Raw genomic sequence first — 17,577 nt, 5'->3', positions numbered from 1 at the left:
GTGTTATGCTAGCTCCTAGCTCCATAGAACACGCCAATACAATTCAAACACCTGATCAACACACACAATCACTCAGCCCAAAAGACCGTTCACCTAACCCAAGGTTCATAAAGCTTATATATTTTTAAAAAGTTACGTACGTGACGCGCACGTACGGTACGGTACGTGTTATGCTAGCTCCTAGCTCCTCTGCTAGCTCCTAGCTCCATAGAACACGCCAATACAATTCAAACACATGATCAACACACACAATCACTCAGCCCAAAAGACCGTTCACCTAACCCAAGGTTCATAAAGCTTATATATTTTAAAAAAGTTACGTACATACGCAAAAAAAAGCCAAAGCTGCATACTCACAGTAGCACGTCTGCGTCTTTGTCATCCAAATCAAAGTAATCCTGGTAAGAGTCTGTGTTGTCCCAGTTCTCTACAGGCGTCTGTGTATCCAAGTCAAAAGTCCTCCTGGTTAGAGTCTCTGTTATCCGAGTTCTTCCATCTTGACTGCATCTTTCGGGAATGTAAACAAAGAAGCGCCGGCTGTGTACTGTTGTGGCTGACTACGTTCGAAAAATACGTCCATTTCGCACCGACAACTTTCTTCTTTGCTTGCTCGGCTTCCTTCTCCATAATGCAATGAACATGATTGAAACAGATTCACGAACACAGATGTCCAGAATACTGTGGAATTATGAAATGAAAACAGAGCTTTTTCGTATCGGCTTCAATGTGGAAGGCATACCCGTGTTCGCCGGTCTACGTCACGCGCATACGTCATCCTCAGAGGCGTTTCGAACCGGAAGTTTAGCGGCAAATTTAAAATGTCACTTTATAAGTTAACCCGGCCGTATTGGCATGTGTTATAATGTTAAGATTTCTTAACAGTAGGCCTTTAAAGGCCTACTGAAAGCCACTACTACCGACCACGCAGTCTGATAGTTTATATATCAATGATGAAATCTTAACATTATAACACATGCCAATACGGCCGTATTGCAAATCAGTCAGCTGTTGCCGTATCCGTAATACGCCGATAGGGATAAGTTTGTATTTACACGATGAGTCGGGTGTGTTTTGATCTCCGCCGAACCCCTGAGCCCGACTCACCGAACCCCTAGGGTTCGATCCAACCCAGGTTAAGAACCACTGAACTAGAATAACAACAACAAAAAACACTGGAAAAGTTTTAAACAAATGAGAATAATTAAACAGTTTAATTTTTTTGGTCCAACAACAAACTAATTTTAGATATCACAACTGGCACACAGGTGCAATGTGGGCGCCATCTCCTGGCACTCAGAAACATTTTGCCATTTTTGGGGAATTTTGCCTGTCATTCCCAATTACTAAGTTGTTCTAAGGCTGCCATGATTAGTAGTTGTAGTTGAAGGCACTATTTTTCGGACTATAAGTCGCCCCGGGGTATAAGTCGCACCGGCCGAAAATGCATAAAACAGAAGGAAAAAAACATATAAGTCGCATTTTTTGGGGAAATGTATTTGATAAAAGCCAACACCAAGAATAGACATTTGAAAGGCAATTTAAAATGTCTAAAGAATAGTGAACAACAGGCTGAATAAGTGTACGTTATATGAGGCATAAATAACCAACTGAGAAGGTGCCTGGTATGTTAATGTAACATATTATGGTAAGAGTCATTCAAATAACTATAACATATAGAACATGCTATACGTTTACCAAACAATCTGTCACTCCTAATCGCTAAATCCCATGAAATCTTATACGTCTAGTCTCTTACGTGAATGAGATCAATAATATGATTTGATATTTTACGCTAATGTGTTAATCATTTCACACATAAGTCGCTCCTGAGTATAAGTCGCACACACAACCAACTTATACTCAGTTTTTGGGTTTGGGTTTGGGTTTTCAGTGTTGGGTTTTCAAACTATGAAAAAAACTGCGACTTATAGTCCGAAAAATACGGTAGTTATCATTGCAATGCACTCTGTGTAATCAATGCGCGCCCCCAAAAATGTTACAGTACTGCGTAAAATTGCCAAAACACGTACAGTAAACATTGCATGTTATTATGAATGTGGCAGTTACTACTTTACATACACTTGTAAGCATGTGTACAAAATATTGTTGGAGGCTTTTAGAGCGCTTTAAAAGCAGAATTAATCTTATTAACTTCATTGTTAGCTGACTTTTGTTAGTGTTTATTTATGCATAAAAAAAGAAAAACATGTCTTCTTGTATTTTTTGGTTGTTGTGATCGAAATAAAGGATAAGAGAAAGAGATTGTTATTGCGGAAGAGTGATTGCAACAGAGTTGACTACGCTGCATGCGTGTGTCTCGGTCTTGAACATGAAGACACCAAAAGCAGGGTAAATCAACCCTTCACAACCATTCTCCCGAATTCCACCCAGCCAACAATATTGGAGGCATGCCCTAAAAGGCACTGCCTTTGTGTGCCGGCCCAGTCGCATAATATCTACGGCTTTTCACACACACACACACACACACACACAAGTGAATGCCAAGCATACTTGGTCAACAGCCATACAGGTCACACTGACGGGTGGCCGTATAAACAACTTTAACACTGTTACAAATATGTGAACCCACACCAAACAAGAAAGACAAACACATTTCGGGAGAACATCCGCACCGTAAGACAACATAAACACAACAGAACAAATACCCAGAATCCCATGCAGCCCTAACTCTTCCGGGACGCTACAATATACACCCACCCACTGAACTAAAGCACGCAATATACTGGGATTAATACAAATTTAGAAGGAATGGATCAATAATTGTCCAAATTGGTGTTTAAACATACCGGTCACATTTTGACATGATGAGAGCAAAGACCAGGCTCCAATCAAGAAGTTCTCAGAGGGAACTTAGAGAGCAGGTTGTGTAACAACGTTGGCCATTTTTTAAAAGTTAGGAGTAAAAGCAAAGGTCATTTTAGCCTCATCCTGACATTTCAATATCCCAAAGTGCTTGACAGCCATGTACGTGCGTCCTGTCAGCTTCTTCTCATTTAAAAAAAAAAAAAAAAGGGTGCTGGACTCGTTTCAATGGTTTGGCGTGACCTCGCTGCAAAACAGGCAGAAGCTTGACTCAGCAGAAACACGGCCACCTGCAGAGAGCTATCCACTCTGGCAGCAGTTGGCAGGAGCGGCGTCCAAACACAAACACACACACACACACACACACACACACACACACAATGCATGTTAGTACTATGTGCAGCAGGTCACATGAGGGCCAAAGTAAGTTCCATCCCTTCCTGCCTGAAGAAGGTTAGTTTGAGCAAGACAAGCAAAGAAGACAAAAGAGATGCTGCACATCCATCTGCTGCATCTTACCGCGTCTCTGCACTATGTGGCCGCTTTTGCCAGGCAACCAGATCTTCCTCATGGGAGTCTGAGTCAGCTCCTGCGGGGAAGCGTCCGGCAAAAACTCCTCTTTGTCTAACATCCTTTTTACGCTGCCTGACTGGTGGAGAAGGTTGCTCCCGCAGTGGGGTCTGAGTGGGGTCTGAGTGGGGCTGCAGTCTCATATCAGCTGAGGAACAGCAGATGGACGCTACCGTAATGGCAGCAAGAGTGCGCAGCAAGAATCAGGGGGCAAAACAAACATGGGCCCATGTCCAGTTTAAAGGCTTCTTCTGTCCTACCAAACATCGCCACCTTGTGTGCAACAACAAAATACACGTCTCTTTTCGATGTTTCAACTTCCATTTTTAAATGCATTTTTTTCCCCATTTATATACAAGTATTTGAATACATGTGGTCCATAAACAACTTTACTTTTTACAACTACATTCAAACTTGTTTTACCTTTTAATTCAATCAAAATATTACTTTTTTCTGTGTGACAAACTCAAAAAATGTTTGTTTGACCATGTGCATCTCTGTCCTCCTTCAAAACCGCACTAAAACAACACCTCCAGGCAACTTCAACCCTTGACTAACACCCTCCCCCCTCCACATCCCACCTCCCCGGATTGTAAATAATCAAATGTATTTCTAATGTATATATATACTTGTTCTTATGCTATCTGAACTCACTATGTCCACTACTTGCTGTACATATCCTACCAAGTCAGACCTACACTGTTTCAATGCCCATTACTCTGATGATGCAATTGTTGATGACTGAAGTGCTGATACCAACCAAACCCTCCTCATCCCACCCCCCGGATTGTAAATAATGTACATAATTCAATGTATATACTCTGATGATGAACTTGTGTGATGACTGTATATCATGAATTGATTTACGTGGACCCCGACTTAAACAAGTTGAAAAACGTATTGGGGTGTTACCATTTAGTGGTCAATTGTACGGAATGTGTACTGCACTGTGCAATCTACTAATAAAAGTTGAAATCAATCAAACCAGATTGACTATTTTATTGACACACATTATTACAAGATATGCTGTTAACGCTCTTGTTGACATACCTAGTTCAAAGGCAAACTCAATGAAAAAAAAAGTAATTTATAGAGCCATTGCTTATTAGAATAATTTACCACTCGATATTTGTCTGATTATTAAATCAGCCTTTAAAAAAAAAAAGGTACTTACTGGAATGGCAATGACTATAGTTGAGGGAATAACCATAAACCAGTGGTTCTTAACCTGGGTTCGATCGAACCCTAGGGGTTCGGTGAGTCGGGCTCAGGGGTTCGGCGGAGGTCAAAACACACCCGACTCATTGTGTAAATAAAAACTTCTCCCTATCGGCGTATTACGGATACGGCAACAGCAGAAGTCAGACTGATTTGCAGGTGTGTCATTTGTTGTGAGTTTATGCACTGTGTTGGTTTTGTTGTTTGAACAAGGTGACGTTCATGCACGCTTCATTTTGTGCACCAGGAAAAGAACATGGTAACACTTTAGTATGGGGAACATATTCACCATTAATTAGTTGCTTATTAACATGCAAATTAGTAACATATTGGCTCTTAACTAGTCATTATTAAGTTCTTATTAATGCCTTATTCGGCATGGCCTTATTATAACCCTAACCCTCTAATCCTGGCCCTAACCCAAACCAAATAACTCTAAATTAAGTCTTTGTTACTTAGAATATGTTCCCCTAGTGTCCAAAAAACTCTAAATTAAGTCTTTGTTACTTAGAATATGTTCCCCATACTAAAGTGTTTGTCTTGAATTTGAAAAAAACCATTTTATTTTTCACTAAAGAAGGGTTCAGTGAATGTGCATATTAAACTGGTGGGGTTCGCTACCTCCAACAAGGCTAAGAACCACTGCCTTAAACTAAATTAATTTGTGTTATTCCATACCAGTGTTGATTTTTCATGTTGATGGAATTGAATCCTTTTTTAAACATTTTATACATATATTAATGAACTATACTATGGACTCATGTACAGTCTTGCAGTTTAATTTGTATGTGTTTTCCAATGTTTTAAACTGATTTGTATTATGTAATGTAATACTAGCTGACTGCTAATGGGGGTCCTTTTCTAATAAACAAATCGATTTATTTATGCACAAAAGCGAGCGAGAAGGGATTACCGTAAAGCCAGGGGTGGTGAGCGAGAGACGCAAGAGAAAAAAAACACACTCCTGCCATGCATGACGCGTGTACAGCGCGTGGAGCAGTGACCTCAGCCAATCAGAGAGCAGACAGGAAGCCCGGCAGCCAATGAGAGAAGTCGCTCACCACAACAACAAACGTGCTGCGCTGCTTTTGCGATAACAGCTGGTGGCAGAAGTCATGCTTTTTACTTTTGACCTCACAATCAGTCCTAAACTGCACTTAATTCTCCTTGCACAGTGTCAGGATATTATCAAAGAACATTATGAAATATGAAGGAAACCATAGGTTGCCGTATTGTACACAATTACAAATAAAATCATTAAACTAAAAAAAAAGTACTCCAAGGATTACCAAGCATTATTGTTTGACTTTTGAAGACTTTAAAGAGAACAAATATCTATCTAAGTGCTTATTTGAGCAGACTAAAAAAATAAAATTACCACAGGTAATGACACAAAATGACCAGCAGGTGGAGCTGTGGAACCATGCGGTGAAAGCGCCGGACAATAAATCATCTGCACAACTATCAATGTTCAAGGTAACCAAGTTTCAAGGTTGAGAAACGCAATAGATGTAAAAAAAACAACTGCAGAAATAAAATATATATATTTTCCATGTCACTACCACAGATTTAATATATAATTGTTTTAAAGATACAAACACAGATGTGTATGGGTATGAGATGTTTGTCAACAGACTTGTCAATCCTGTACATTCATCAGGTGTGATGTTATAGCCAATAAAGCAACATTTTTAATTGTCTTTTGGTGCATGCCTTATGTTTAGGGTGACCATATTCTGAAACCCCAAAAAGAAGACACAAAAATGCGTGCCAAGGCCGGGACTAGGTGAAAATTTGCCAATGATACTCAAACTTGCTTTATAAATAATATATTTATTTAAATAAAGCATTTTTTTCTCCTCTGTTGACGCTAGGAATTTTCAAAATGGGTTCCCAAAGTACATTTTTGGGGCGCCACTTTTTTGTAAGCATTTTGAAAAAAAATGATAATTGTATGCATTATCCTGTTATATCTCACATTCTATATTGTGTTTTGGAAAAAGGTTGTCATAAACGTTACTTAATTCATTAAAAATAATAATAAAAAAATAAAACAAATTTGTATACATATGTACATTCATTCACTTTCTTCTTTCCTTCGTGGATCTGAACTTTACCGCTGCTGGTAGTTTTTTCTATGTTTTTATTCTTAATAAGTTGTATGTGTATTTATTTCAGTATAAAAGTGTAAAAAGTGTTTTGCTTGGGTCATGAAATGATGATAATGGTGTGCCAGGGCATACATACATTTTATATTTAACACTTAAATCTCTGGAGTCTACATCAACTTCAGATCTATCCCTCATTTCAAAATGTTTTAGTTTTTTTTGTTTTATTGTTTTTCGCCCTTTTTTGTCAAACAAAACTATGTTTTTAATGGCAAACACACAAAATATGCAAAATTTTCCACCAAAAATATTTTTCTTAGTGGAATATTTGATGTGAAGTAATCGGAACGTTGGATAGGTCAATAATTCATGATAACATTGATTTTGATTCAATATTATGCTTTGAGCAATGACAGTTTGAAAGAAAAAAAAACAGCTTTGTTTTATTAGTCAACATTGCAACTTTTTCTAAATTACATTTCACCTTTAAGCTTTTTTATTTCACTTTTGTTATGTTTTTGTTTATTTTAATAGTATTTTTAGAATGTGCCGTGGGCCTTTTAAAACATTAGCTGTGGGCCGCAAATGGCCTCCGGGGCACACTTTTGACACCCCTGCTATAGATAATAAAAAATTAAATGTGATAAATCTATGGATAAAAAGCAGAGCCTGGCGACGCATGCGCGTTTATCATAACTCTCTTGCTCTCTTTGTCTCTGCCCCTCCCTCACCAATGCTGCTGCGTGCGCACACCATCACAATTTGTTTTGTTTTCAACCCCTTCTTAACCCTGAACGTACATTGAAAATACACGAAACCTTAACTCAAAATGCCGGACATTTGAGGCATTTAAGAAACTCCGCCCGGACAGCCCCGCAAAAGAGGACATGTCCGGGGAAAAGAGGACGTATGGTCAGTCTACTTATGTTTAGTAAATAAGATGGCTTTAAATCAGAACTGTACATTTTCTGGAATTGTACCTATCATTCACAATCCCTATCTTTTTGTATGCATTCTAAAATACGGCAAGTACGAGGTGGCTAACCGTGCAACTGGTGGGATCTAATCTGCCCATAAAGACCTCTAAAAAAACATCCAAAAACCGCCAACAATACTGCATTTACATCTCGTGACCTGAATATTAACCAAGTATTAGAAACATTGTTATTATAAGTGCCAAGGCAGACAAACTATTTTTAGCGGCGCCATGGTCACAGAGAGCCAACTAGCTTGTGCAGCTATTGAAATACTGAGCAGCTGCATCGCCTCTGTGTTGGCAAAAGTTAATTCTACATTATAAACCATGCCTCTGACCTGGATAGTAGAGGGTTGTGGCCATAAACCGAGAAGTTTGTCAACGTTGACATTCAACTTAGACCCGGAGATCCTGTCATTTTAAAAGAGGGTCTTAATCTCAATGACATTGTTTCCTGGTTAAATAAAAGTTAAATAGAACAATTACAAATAAAAAAAGACACAAAGAGACGCTCGTTTGTGTCACTTTTTTATTTTACCTGAAGCTGGATTATGATTAATTCTTCATCTAAAAAAGGGAGGCACAAACATCCCATCAGTCGGCATCCCAGTGAGAGCAGACATTGTATAGTAAGTGATTGGTAGTTCGTATTTCTTGTTTAGCACTTAGCAATAGTGCTACTTGTTGAATGTGCATATCACTCAGCACATCCTCCTTATATTCAGGCTCAAAAAAGGTTCTGGATCAGCATTTGTTCCAAAGAAGTCGTCGCTCATGAATTCTGTCAGGATTGTTGTTGACGGAAATAGCAAACGCTGTGATGCGTCTGAAATGAACGCACTGCGGTATGTTTAAAATGACCAAAACATATAAATATTACATTTTATGAGTATGCCTGTTATATTACTTAATTCCTTAAAATTTGTTGTTTTTTTAGAGCGCTTTCTAGGCGAAATAGAGTGAATCACATTGGCTATGTTGTTAGCTGACTTTTGCTAGCATTTATTTACGAGTTAGAACGCATAAAAAAATAAAAACGTGTGCTTGTGTATAAATATGCATATGTGTATATATATATATATATATATATATATATATATATATATATATATATATATATATATATATATATATATATATATATATATATATATATATATATGTGTATGTATATATGTGTGTGTGTATATATATATATTCCTTGCGCACTAATTGACTGAAAGCGCACGCACTTGCCGCACGCTCGCCCGACACTGCGGCGCAAGCGTGATGTCACGTTATCGATGGGAAAAAGCATTTTTAGACAATATGATTTGCCTGAGCAGCTAGGCGACACCGAGAGTAACAAGTGGTAGAAAATGGATTAGAAAGGACAGATTAAAAAAAAAAATAATTAAAAATGATTTGATTTCATTTTTATAAACTTTGGACTTCCCGTGGGCCGTAGTTTGGGGACCCCTGGTGTAAACAATACCCACCCCTAGTAGCGAGGTCAACCTGATATTTCATGGTTTGGCAGTTTTGTATTCTCGCATTTTAACTGTCTTATTGTTGCCCATTGTCGCTGTTTGTTTTGCATTTTGCACTGTTTGCCTTTTTTTGCACGGTGGGCACTGAGCGCCACACCTGTTTTGTTGTTGCGATGCACAATGACAATAAAAGCTACTCTTTTGTGAAACGCAACAAAATGAGTACCTGGAGAGCAGCAAAGCGTGAAAAAGCATATAAGGTAAAAAAAAAAGAAAAGAGAAAAAAAAAGCGTGTTGTCAGGTCTGTGATTGTGTTGACCATATTTGGTTGTCTATTAAAGGTTTATTGGAGGAGGGGCCTTTTTTTGTGAGGTGCTCAGTGGCCTTGTGGTTGGAGTGGTAGGTCGTGAGTTCAAACCCCAGCCGAGTCATACCAAAGACTAATGGGAGCCATTACCTCCCTGCTTGGCACTCAGCATCAAGGGTTGGAATTGGGGGTTAAATCACCAAAAATGACTACCGAGCGCGGCCACCGCTGCTGCTCACTGCTCCCCTCACCTCCCAGGGGGTGAACAAGGGGATGGGTCAAATGGAGAGGACACATTTCACCACACCTAGTGTGTGTGTGACAATCATTGCTACTTTAAACTTTAACTTTTAAGTTTAGGTGCATCGCAATGTTCATTGTCCACTTCCTGTCCCTGTCCCTCGCTTTTAACTCGTACCGTTTAGGGAATATATATACCTGGTACTAGCTAGTAGCATATTGGAGACAACAACAACAACAACAACAAGGCAGGGACGTCCACCATTAGTGTTTTGTGAGCACACAACCAGGAAACAGCACCACTACCGCCTCCCAATCATTTAAACACAATAACACAACACCCTTGCAGCCAGTTATACGTCTCTCTCAATCACACACACACACGCACGCACACACGCACGCACGAGCATAATCATTTGGAATGGGGACCAAGTTTTTGATCATCACTTGTGGGGACCACCCTTTCTACAGGTTGTGGAGGCATTTAAAAAAAATGGTGTAAAATGGCCACTGCCCAGTTAGCTCAGACACGTCTTTAAATCTCTGGATTGATGAAGTAATGTGCTGATCATTCTCACTGGGGACCCTGGGGAAAAAAAAGAGTTGATATGGTTCATGGGGACCAAATTTAAATAATTTTGCATAATTCACACAAATTTGTACGGATGCAATTTGGGCTGCTGTGCAAATGTCTCACACTCAAACTAACCAGTAAACATGTTTTACGGGCCAAAGCTTAAAAATCACTTAGGCATCTTCAGAATGGATCTGACTATCATTTAAAAAGGTTTCCCTTTAGGGCAGTGGTACCCAACCAGCGGGCCGTGGATCGATTGGTACCGGGCCGCACAATAAATTTAAAATATATATATATATATATATATATATATATATATATATATACAGTGGGGCAAAAAAGTATTTAGTCAGCCACCTATTGACAATCAATGGGTGGCTGACTAAATACTTTTTTGCCCCACTGTGTATATATATATATATATATATATATATATATTTATTTATTTTTATTATTTTTTAAAAATTAAATCCACATAAAAAACACGAGATACACTTACAATTAGTGCACCAACCCAAAAAACCTCCCTCCCCCATTTACACTCATTCACACAAAAGGGCTGTTTCTTTCTGTTATTAATATTTCTGGTTCCTACATTATATATCAATATAGATCAATACAGTCTGCAGGGATACAGTCCGTAAGCACACTAGGACTGCAACAACTAATCGATTAAATCGATTAAAATTGATTATAAAATTAGTTGCAGATTAATTTAGTCATCGATTCGTTGGATCTATGCTATGCGCATAGGCAATTTTTATTTTATTTAAAATTTTTTATAAGGGGCGGCGTGGCTAAGTTGGTAGAGTGGCCGTGCCAGCAATCGGAGGGTTGCTGGTTACTGGGGTTCAATCCCCACCTTCTACCATCCTAGTCACGTCCGTTGTGTCCTTGGGCAAGACACTTCACCCTTGCTCCTGATGGGTGCTGGTTAGGGCCTTGCATGGCAGCTCCCGCCATCAGTGTGTGAATGTGTGTGTGAATGTGGAAATAGTGTCAAAGCGCTTTGAGTACCTTGAAGGTAGAAAAGCGCTATACAAGTATAACCCATTTATTTATTTATCATTTATTTATAAACCTTTATTTATAAACTGCAACATGTACAAACAGCTGAGAAACAATAATCAAAATAAGTATGGTGCCAGTATGCTGTTTTTTTTCCAATAAAATACTGGAAAGGATAGAAATGTAGTTTGTCTCTTTTATCCGATTATTAATCGAAGTAATAATCGACAGATTAATCTATTATCAAATTAATCGTTAGTTGCAGCCCTAAAGCACACATGATTGTATTTTTTTATTACAAAAAATAAATTAAATAAATAAATTCCCCCCCCTGGTCCGTGGGACAAATTTTCAAGCGTTGACCGGTCCGCAGTTACAAAAAGTTTGGGGACCACTGCTCTAGGGGACCTGTTTTTTTGTCCCCATACTGTCAGGTGTCCCCTAAAGGTGCCTGTGTAAACAGAGCGATGTCCCCATTAAGTAAGCATTACCAGAACACACACACACGCACACATACACGCGCCCCGCCTGCAGCATATAAAGAGATTCAGAGCGAGAGGGTGAACTTTCCCCTAGATCTTGCTCTACTCAGCGAGCAAGGGAGGGGCAGCGGCGGCGAGGGAAAACATCCTGATTTATTTGTTATGATTATTCACCGAAGCAGTGATACACAACAGGAGAAGCAAACCACAAACACTGCACACTTAAGGCAGAAATACAAGATGGATGTTGGACGATTACTGCAGTTGACCATGCTGCATATACCCCTCCCTGATTGAGCACGTGTGTCAGGATGCTTCCACAGCCTGCCTGCACATACGAAACCTGCAAGGGCCATAGGGCCTGATTAAGGTGAACACACACACACAGTTTGACAGTACAGATGTCACACACACTGTTAAAAACCACATGACTTTATAGAAAAAAGAGCCCTCGCAGGGAACATAAATTACATAATAGCCCATTTGTGTTATGACTGAGTCACTGGATTATATAGGACACAGTATGAGAGCACACACAGTTTTAATAAGGCAACTTCCACTCATTAACACACTAACACAGGGGTCACCAACCTTTTTGAAACCAAGAGCTACTTCTTGGGTACTGATTAATGCGAAGGGCTACCAGTTTGATACACACTTAAATAAATTGCCAGAAATAGCCAATTTGCTCAATTTACCTTTAACTCTATGTTATTATTAATAATTAATTATATTTACACTTAATTGAACGGTTTAAAAGAGGAGAAAACATGAAAAAATTGACAATTAAATTTTTAAACATAGTTCATCTTCAATTTCGACTCTTTAAAATTCAAAATTTAACCGAAAAAAATAAGAGAAAAACTAGCTAATTCGAATCTTTTTGAAAAAATAAAAAAAATAATTTATGGAACATCATTAGTGATTTTTCCTGATTAAGATTACTTTTAGAATTGTGATGACATGTTTTAAATAGGTTAAAATCAAATCTACACTTTGTTAGAATATATAACAAATTGGACCAAGCTATATTTCTAACAAAGACAAATCATTATTTCTTCTAGAATTTCCAGAACAATTTTTTTTTAAGAAATTCAAAAGACTTTGAAATAAGATTTAAATTTGATTCTACAGATTTTCTAGATTTGCCAGAATATTTTTTTTGAATTTTAATCATAAGTTTAAAGAAATATTTCACAAATATTCTTCGTCGAAAAAACAGAAGCTAAAATGAAGAATTAAATTAAAATGTCTTTATTATTCTTTATAATAAATTTTTTTTTTTACTTGAACATTGATTTAAATTGTCAGGAAGGAATTTAAAAGGTAAAAAGGTATATGTGTTTAAAAATCCTAAAATCATTTTTAAGGTTGTATTTTTTCTCTAAAATTGTCTTTCTGAAAGTTATAAGAAGCAAAGTAAAAAAAATAATGAATTTATTTAAACAAGTGAAGACCAAGTCTTTAAAATATTTTCTTGGATTTTCAAATTATATTTGAGTTTTGTCTCTCTTAGAATTAAAAATGTCGGGCAAAGCGAGACCAGCTTGCTAGTAAATAAATAAAATGTAAAAAATAGAGGCAGCTAACTGGTAAGTGCTGCTATTTGAGCTATTTTTAGAACAGGCCAGCGGGCTGCTCATCGGGTCCTTACGGGCTACCTGGTGCCCGCGGGCACCGCGTTGGTGACCCCTGCACTAACAGGACCAGATAGACAAGAATTGCAAGTGTTTATCCTTTGAATGCACATTTTATTCAATCTGCTCATTGCTGATAAAATGCCACAAATCCCAAAAACATGCATACTATCTCCTGGGTTCAGTCCAGTTTCAGTTTATTTCCAACATGCATACAATACAACGTAATTCATCACATATTTCCAGTTCTTTCATCAAAGCACGTCCGAAATGGAGTAGGAAGAAGCGGAGTTTATTTACTACTCATTTTCATACCATAGCAGTTTTATCCTATTTCCTTGTTCTCTGTAACATACTAGTGAACAAATAAATAATAAATAAATAATATACCATAGTAACTTAGTAAGTAAACAAATAATAAATACAAAAATAATCTTTACTCTCTGGTGTACCAAACTTTAACTGGGATAGGCTCCAGCTCATGAGGACAAGAGCTCTAGAAAATGGACGGAGGATTATTAACTTTATTTGATGTTTTAGATGATATTATCAGATTTTTTAAAATATTTTCATACACTGGCATGTTTGCAAGTGTTCCGTGGAATGTTTTTTAAAGCAAAAACGTACTGATAAAAATGCCACAAATCTCGTAAAGACAAGCTTTGAAGTTAATAATTAAGGGCACAACAAGGAAGTATGGTGATCATGCTTCCATCAATATATTGGGGAACTTTAAATAAGTCAAGTTTGAGTTTGTTTGGAACATGCAAGCATACAACATGATGCATCAAAATGTCCAGTTTCTAAATTCAACGTGTTCGAAAAGGAGTAGGAAGAAGCAGAACTTATTTAATCCTACCCCTTTTCCTTGACATTGCTAAAACTTTTTGTTCACTTCCTGTTCTGAATTTATTCACAATATACTCCATAAGAACAATAAAAATAAATAAATTGGTGAGGTAAGTTACATTTCATATATGAGATGAGTAAGATTACCTACACTGTCACAATGTCCATTTCTCCGATGATAAAATTGATGATAACTGAAGTATGCTGATAGCAACCCAAACATCTTACCTATTAACCACCTCTATCTAATGCCTCATGTGGGGTAGACTACTGTTGGGTTTTGCATGGTTGAATGAATGTATGTATGTATGTGTATGCTTGCTTTAGTATTAGTACTATTATTTTGTGTTTATCATATAGCGTTTTTTGTGCTTGCCACCATGTTTCAGCATACGACGTACCGTATTTTTCGGAGTATAAGTCGCTCCGGAGTATAAGTCGCTCCGGCCGAAAATGCATAATAAAGAAGGAAAAAAACATATATAAGTCGCACTGGAGTATAAGTCACATTTTTTGGGGAAATGTATTTGATAAAAGCCAACACCAAGAATAGACATTTGAAAGGCAATTTAAAATGTCTAAAGAATAGTGAACAACAGGCTGAATAAGTGTACGTTATATGAGGCATAAATAACCAACTGGTATGTTAACGTAACATATTATGGTAAGAGTCATTCAAATAACTATAACATATTGAACATGCTATACGTTTACCAAACAATCTGTCACTCCTAATCGCTAAATCCCATGAAATCTTATACGTCTAGTCTCTTACGTGAATGAGCTAAATAATATTATTTGATATTTTACGGCAATGTGTTAATAATTTCACACATAAGTCGCTCCTGAGTATAAGTTGCACCCCCGGCCAAACTATGAAAAAAACTGCCACTTATAGTCCGAAAAATACGGTATATACTGTCCTCTGGACCAGTGGTTCTCAAATGGGGGTACGCATACCCCTGGGGGTACTTGAAGGTATGCCAAGGGGTACGTGAGATTTTTTTAAAAATGTCTGTCAAAAAGAACTGTGAAAAGAAATGCAACAATGCAATATTCAATGTTGACAGCTAGATTTTTTTGTGGACATGTTCCATAAATATTGATGTTAAAGATTTCTTTTTTTGTGAAGAAATGTGTAGAATTAAGTTCATGAATCCAGATGGATCTTTATTACAATCCCCAAAGAAGGCACTTTAAGTTGATGATTACTTCTATGTGTAGACATCTTTATTTATAATTGAATCACTTGTTTATTTTTCAACAAGTTTTTAGTTATTTTTATATCTTTTTTTTCCAAATAGTTCAAGAAAGACCACAACAAATGAGCAATATTTTGCACTGTTATACAATTTAATAAATCAGAAACTGATGACATAGTGCTGTATTTTACTTCTTTATCTCTTTTTTTTCAACCAAAAATGCTTTGCTCCGATTAGGGGGTACTTGAATTAAAAAAATGTTCACAGGGGGTACATCACTGAAAAAAGGTTGAGAACCACTGCTCTGGACCTCCTGCCAAAAGCTTCTTCTAGCTTATTTGGGGGACCCTTTCACTTACCACCATCCTTAAATGATATTCACTACTATTGTAATTGTTCTATGGTATTGTGAATAAAACTTGAAAAACTTGAAACATGACTGTATTATGCTGATAGTATATATTTGTACCATGAATTGATTAACGTGAACCCCGACTTAAACAAGTTGAAACATTTATTGGGGTGTTACCATTTAGTGGTCAATTGTACGGAATATGTACTGTACTGTGCAATCTACTACTACAAGTTTCAATCAATCAAACTTGAAAATGAATGGATGGATGAGATAAATTCAGAATGTTTATCATGTTTCTTCTTCTTTGTACTTTGTAAACACTAAATTTGAAGAGTTTCTTAGAGTGGATCATATTAGTACATTGTTTGATTTATTTGCTTAATCCATTCCATCATTTAATTCTACAAACCTCGATAAACCCAGATTCCGATCTAACAAAGGTCTAAACTCGTTCTCCTTCTATGCCACATCAATGTGGAATGCACTCCCAACAGGTGTAAAAGAAAGTGCATCTCTGTCCTTCAAAACCGCACTAAAACAACACCTCCAGGCAACTTCAACCCTTGACTAACACCCTCCCCCCTCCACATCCCACCTCCCCGGATTGTAAATAACCAAATGTAAATAATCAAATGTATTTCTAATGTATATACTTGTTCTTATGCTATCTGAACTCACTATGTTCTCTGCTCGCTGTACATATCCTACCAAGTCACACCTACACTGTTTCAATGCCCATTTCTCTGATGATGCAATTGTTGATGACTGAAGTGCTGATATCAACCAAACCCTCCTCATCCCACCCCTGGATTGTAAATAATGTAAATAATTCAATGTACCGTATTTTTCGGACTATAAATCGCAGTTTTTTTTTCATAGTTTGGCCGGGGGTGCGACTTATACTCAGGAGCGACTTATGTGTGAAATTATTAACACATTAGCGTAAAATATCAAATATTATTATTTAGCTCATTCACGTAAGAGACTAGACGAATAAGATTTTATTGGATTTAGCGATTAGGAGTGACAGATTGTTTGGTAAACGTATAGCATGTTCTATATGTTATAGTTATTTGAATGACTCTTACCATAATATGTTACGTTAACATACCAGGCACGTTCTCAGTTGGTTATTTATGCCTCATATAACGTACACTTATTCAGCCTGTTGTTCACTATTCTTTAGACATTTTAAATTGCCTTTCAAATGTCTATTCTTGCTGTTGGCTTTTATCAAATACATTTCCCCCAAAAATGCGACTTATACTCCAGTGAGACTTATGTTTTTTTCCTTCTTTATTATGCATTTTCGGCCGGTGCGACTTATACTCCGGAGCGACTTATACTCCGAAAAATACGGTATATACTCTGATGGTTAACTTGTGTGATGACTGTATTATGCTGATCAGTGTTTCCCACACATTCATTTATTTGTGGCGGCCCGCCACGAAAGAATTACGTCCGCCACAAATACTTTTCTTTTTTTTGTCCTGTCCAGCTTCTCAGGCAAATCATATAGTTGGTGTAGATGCCCATATAGGCTGTTCACATTTACTTTACAAAAGAGAAGTGTAGGATACTTCTCTTGTTGCCTTATTTGTATTTGACCACTAAAGTTTTCTGTTTATTTGTTACTGACTGTGGCAGGACACCTCTGCCTCTGTTTCACTTTATGTTGCTGGTAAATAATATGGTTGTAGTAGTAGGCTAAAGTTAAATTATTTAGTATGCACTAATTAAAGGGGCAGAGCTTTAA

The 17,577-nt window shown here is 37.3% G+C and overlaps 1 protein-coding gene across 4 annotated transcripts in view; it reads right to left on the bottom strand.

The window, feature by feature from the left end:
* The window catches only part of pfkfb4b (6-phosphofructo-2-kinase/fructose-2,6-biphosphatase 4b), a 41,608-nt gene that overhangs the window by 22,763 nt on the left and 1,268 nt on the right, over positions 1 to 17,577 (bottom strand). For 2 of the 4 annotated variants that reach the window (XM_062037891.1, XM_062037890.1), the window contains exon 1: positions 3,343 to 3,528. The exons of 1 other annotated variant lie outside the window; for it this stretch is intronic. In XM_062037891.1, coding sequence (XP_061893875.1) covers positions 3,343 to 3,454 — 112 coding nt within the window. In that variant the 5' untranslated portion in view covers positions 3,455 to 3,528. Of the gene's footprint in view, positions 1 to 3,342; positions 3,529 to 17,577 lie in introns of those variants that run through there. One more of the 4 variants, XM_062037892.1, reaches the window with a different exon arrangement.

Source organism: Entelurus aequoreus, linkage group LG26 (assembly GCF_033978785.1).
Source record: "Entelurus aequoreus isolate RoL-2023_Sb linkage group LG26, RoL_Eaeq_v1.1, whole genome shotgun sequence".
In the NCBI taxonomy this organism is placed as follows: Eukaryota; Metazoa; Chordata; class Actinopteri; order Syngnathiformes; family Syngnathidae; genus Entelurus; species Entelurus aequoreus.
Note: the sequence above shows the minus strand (reverse complement) of the source record. Positions and strands in the feature narration are given on the sequence as shown.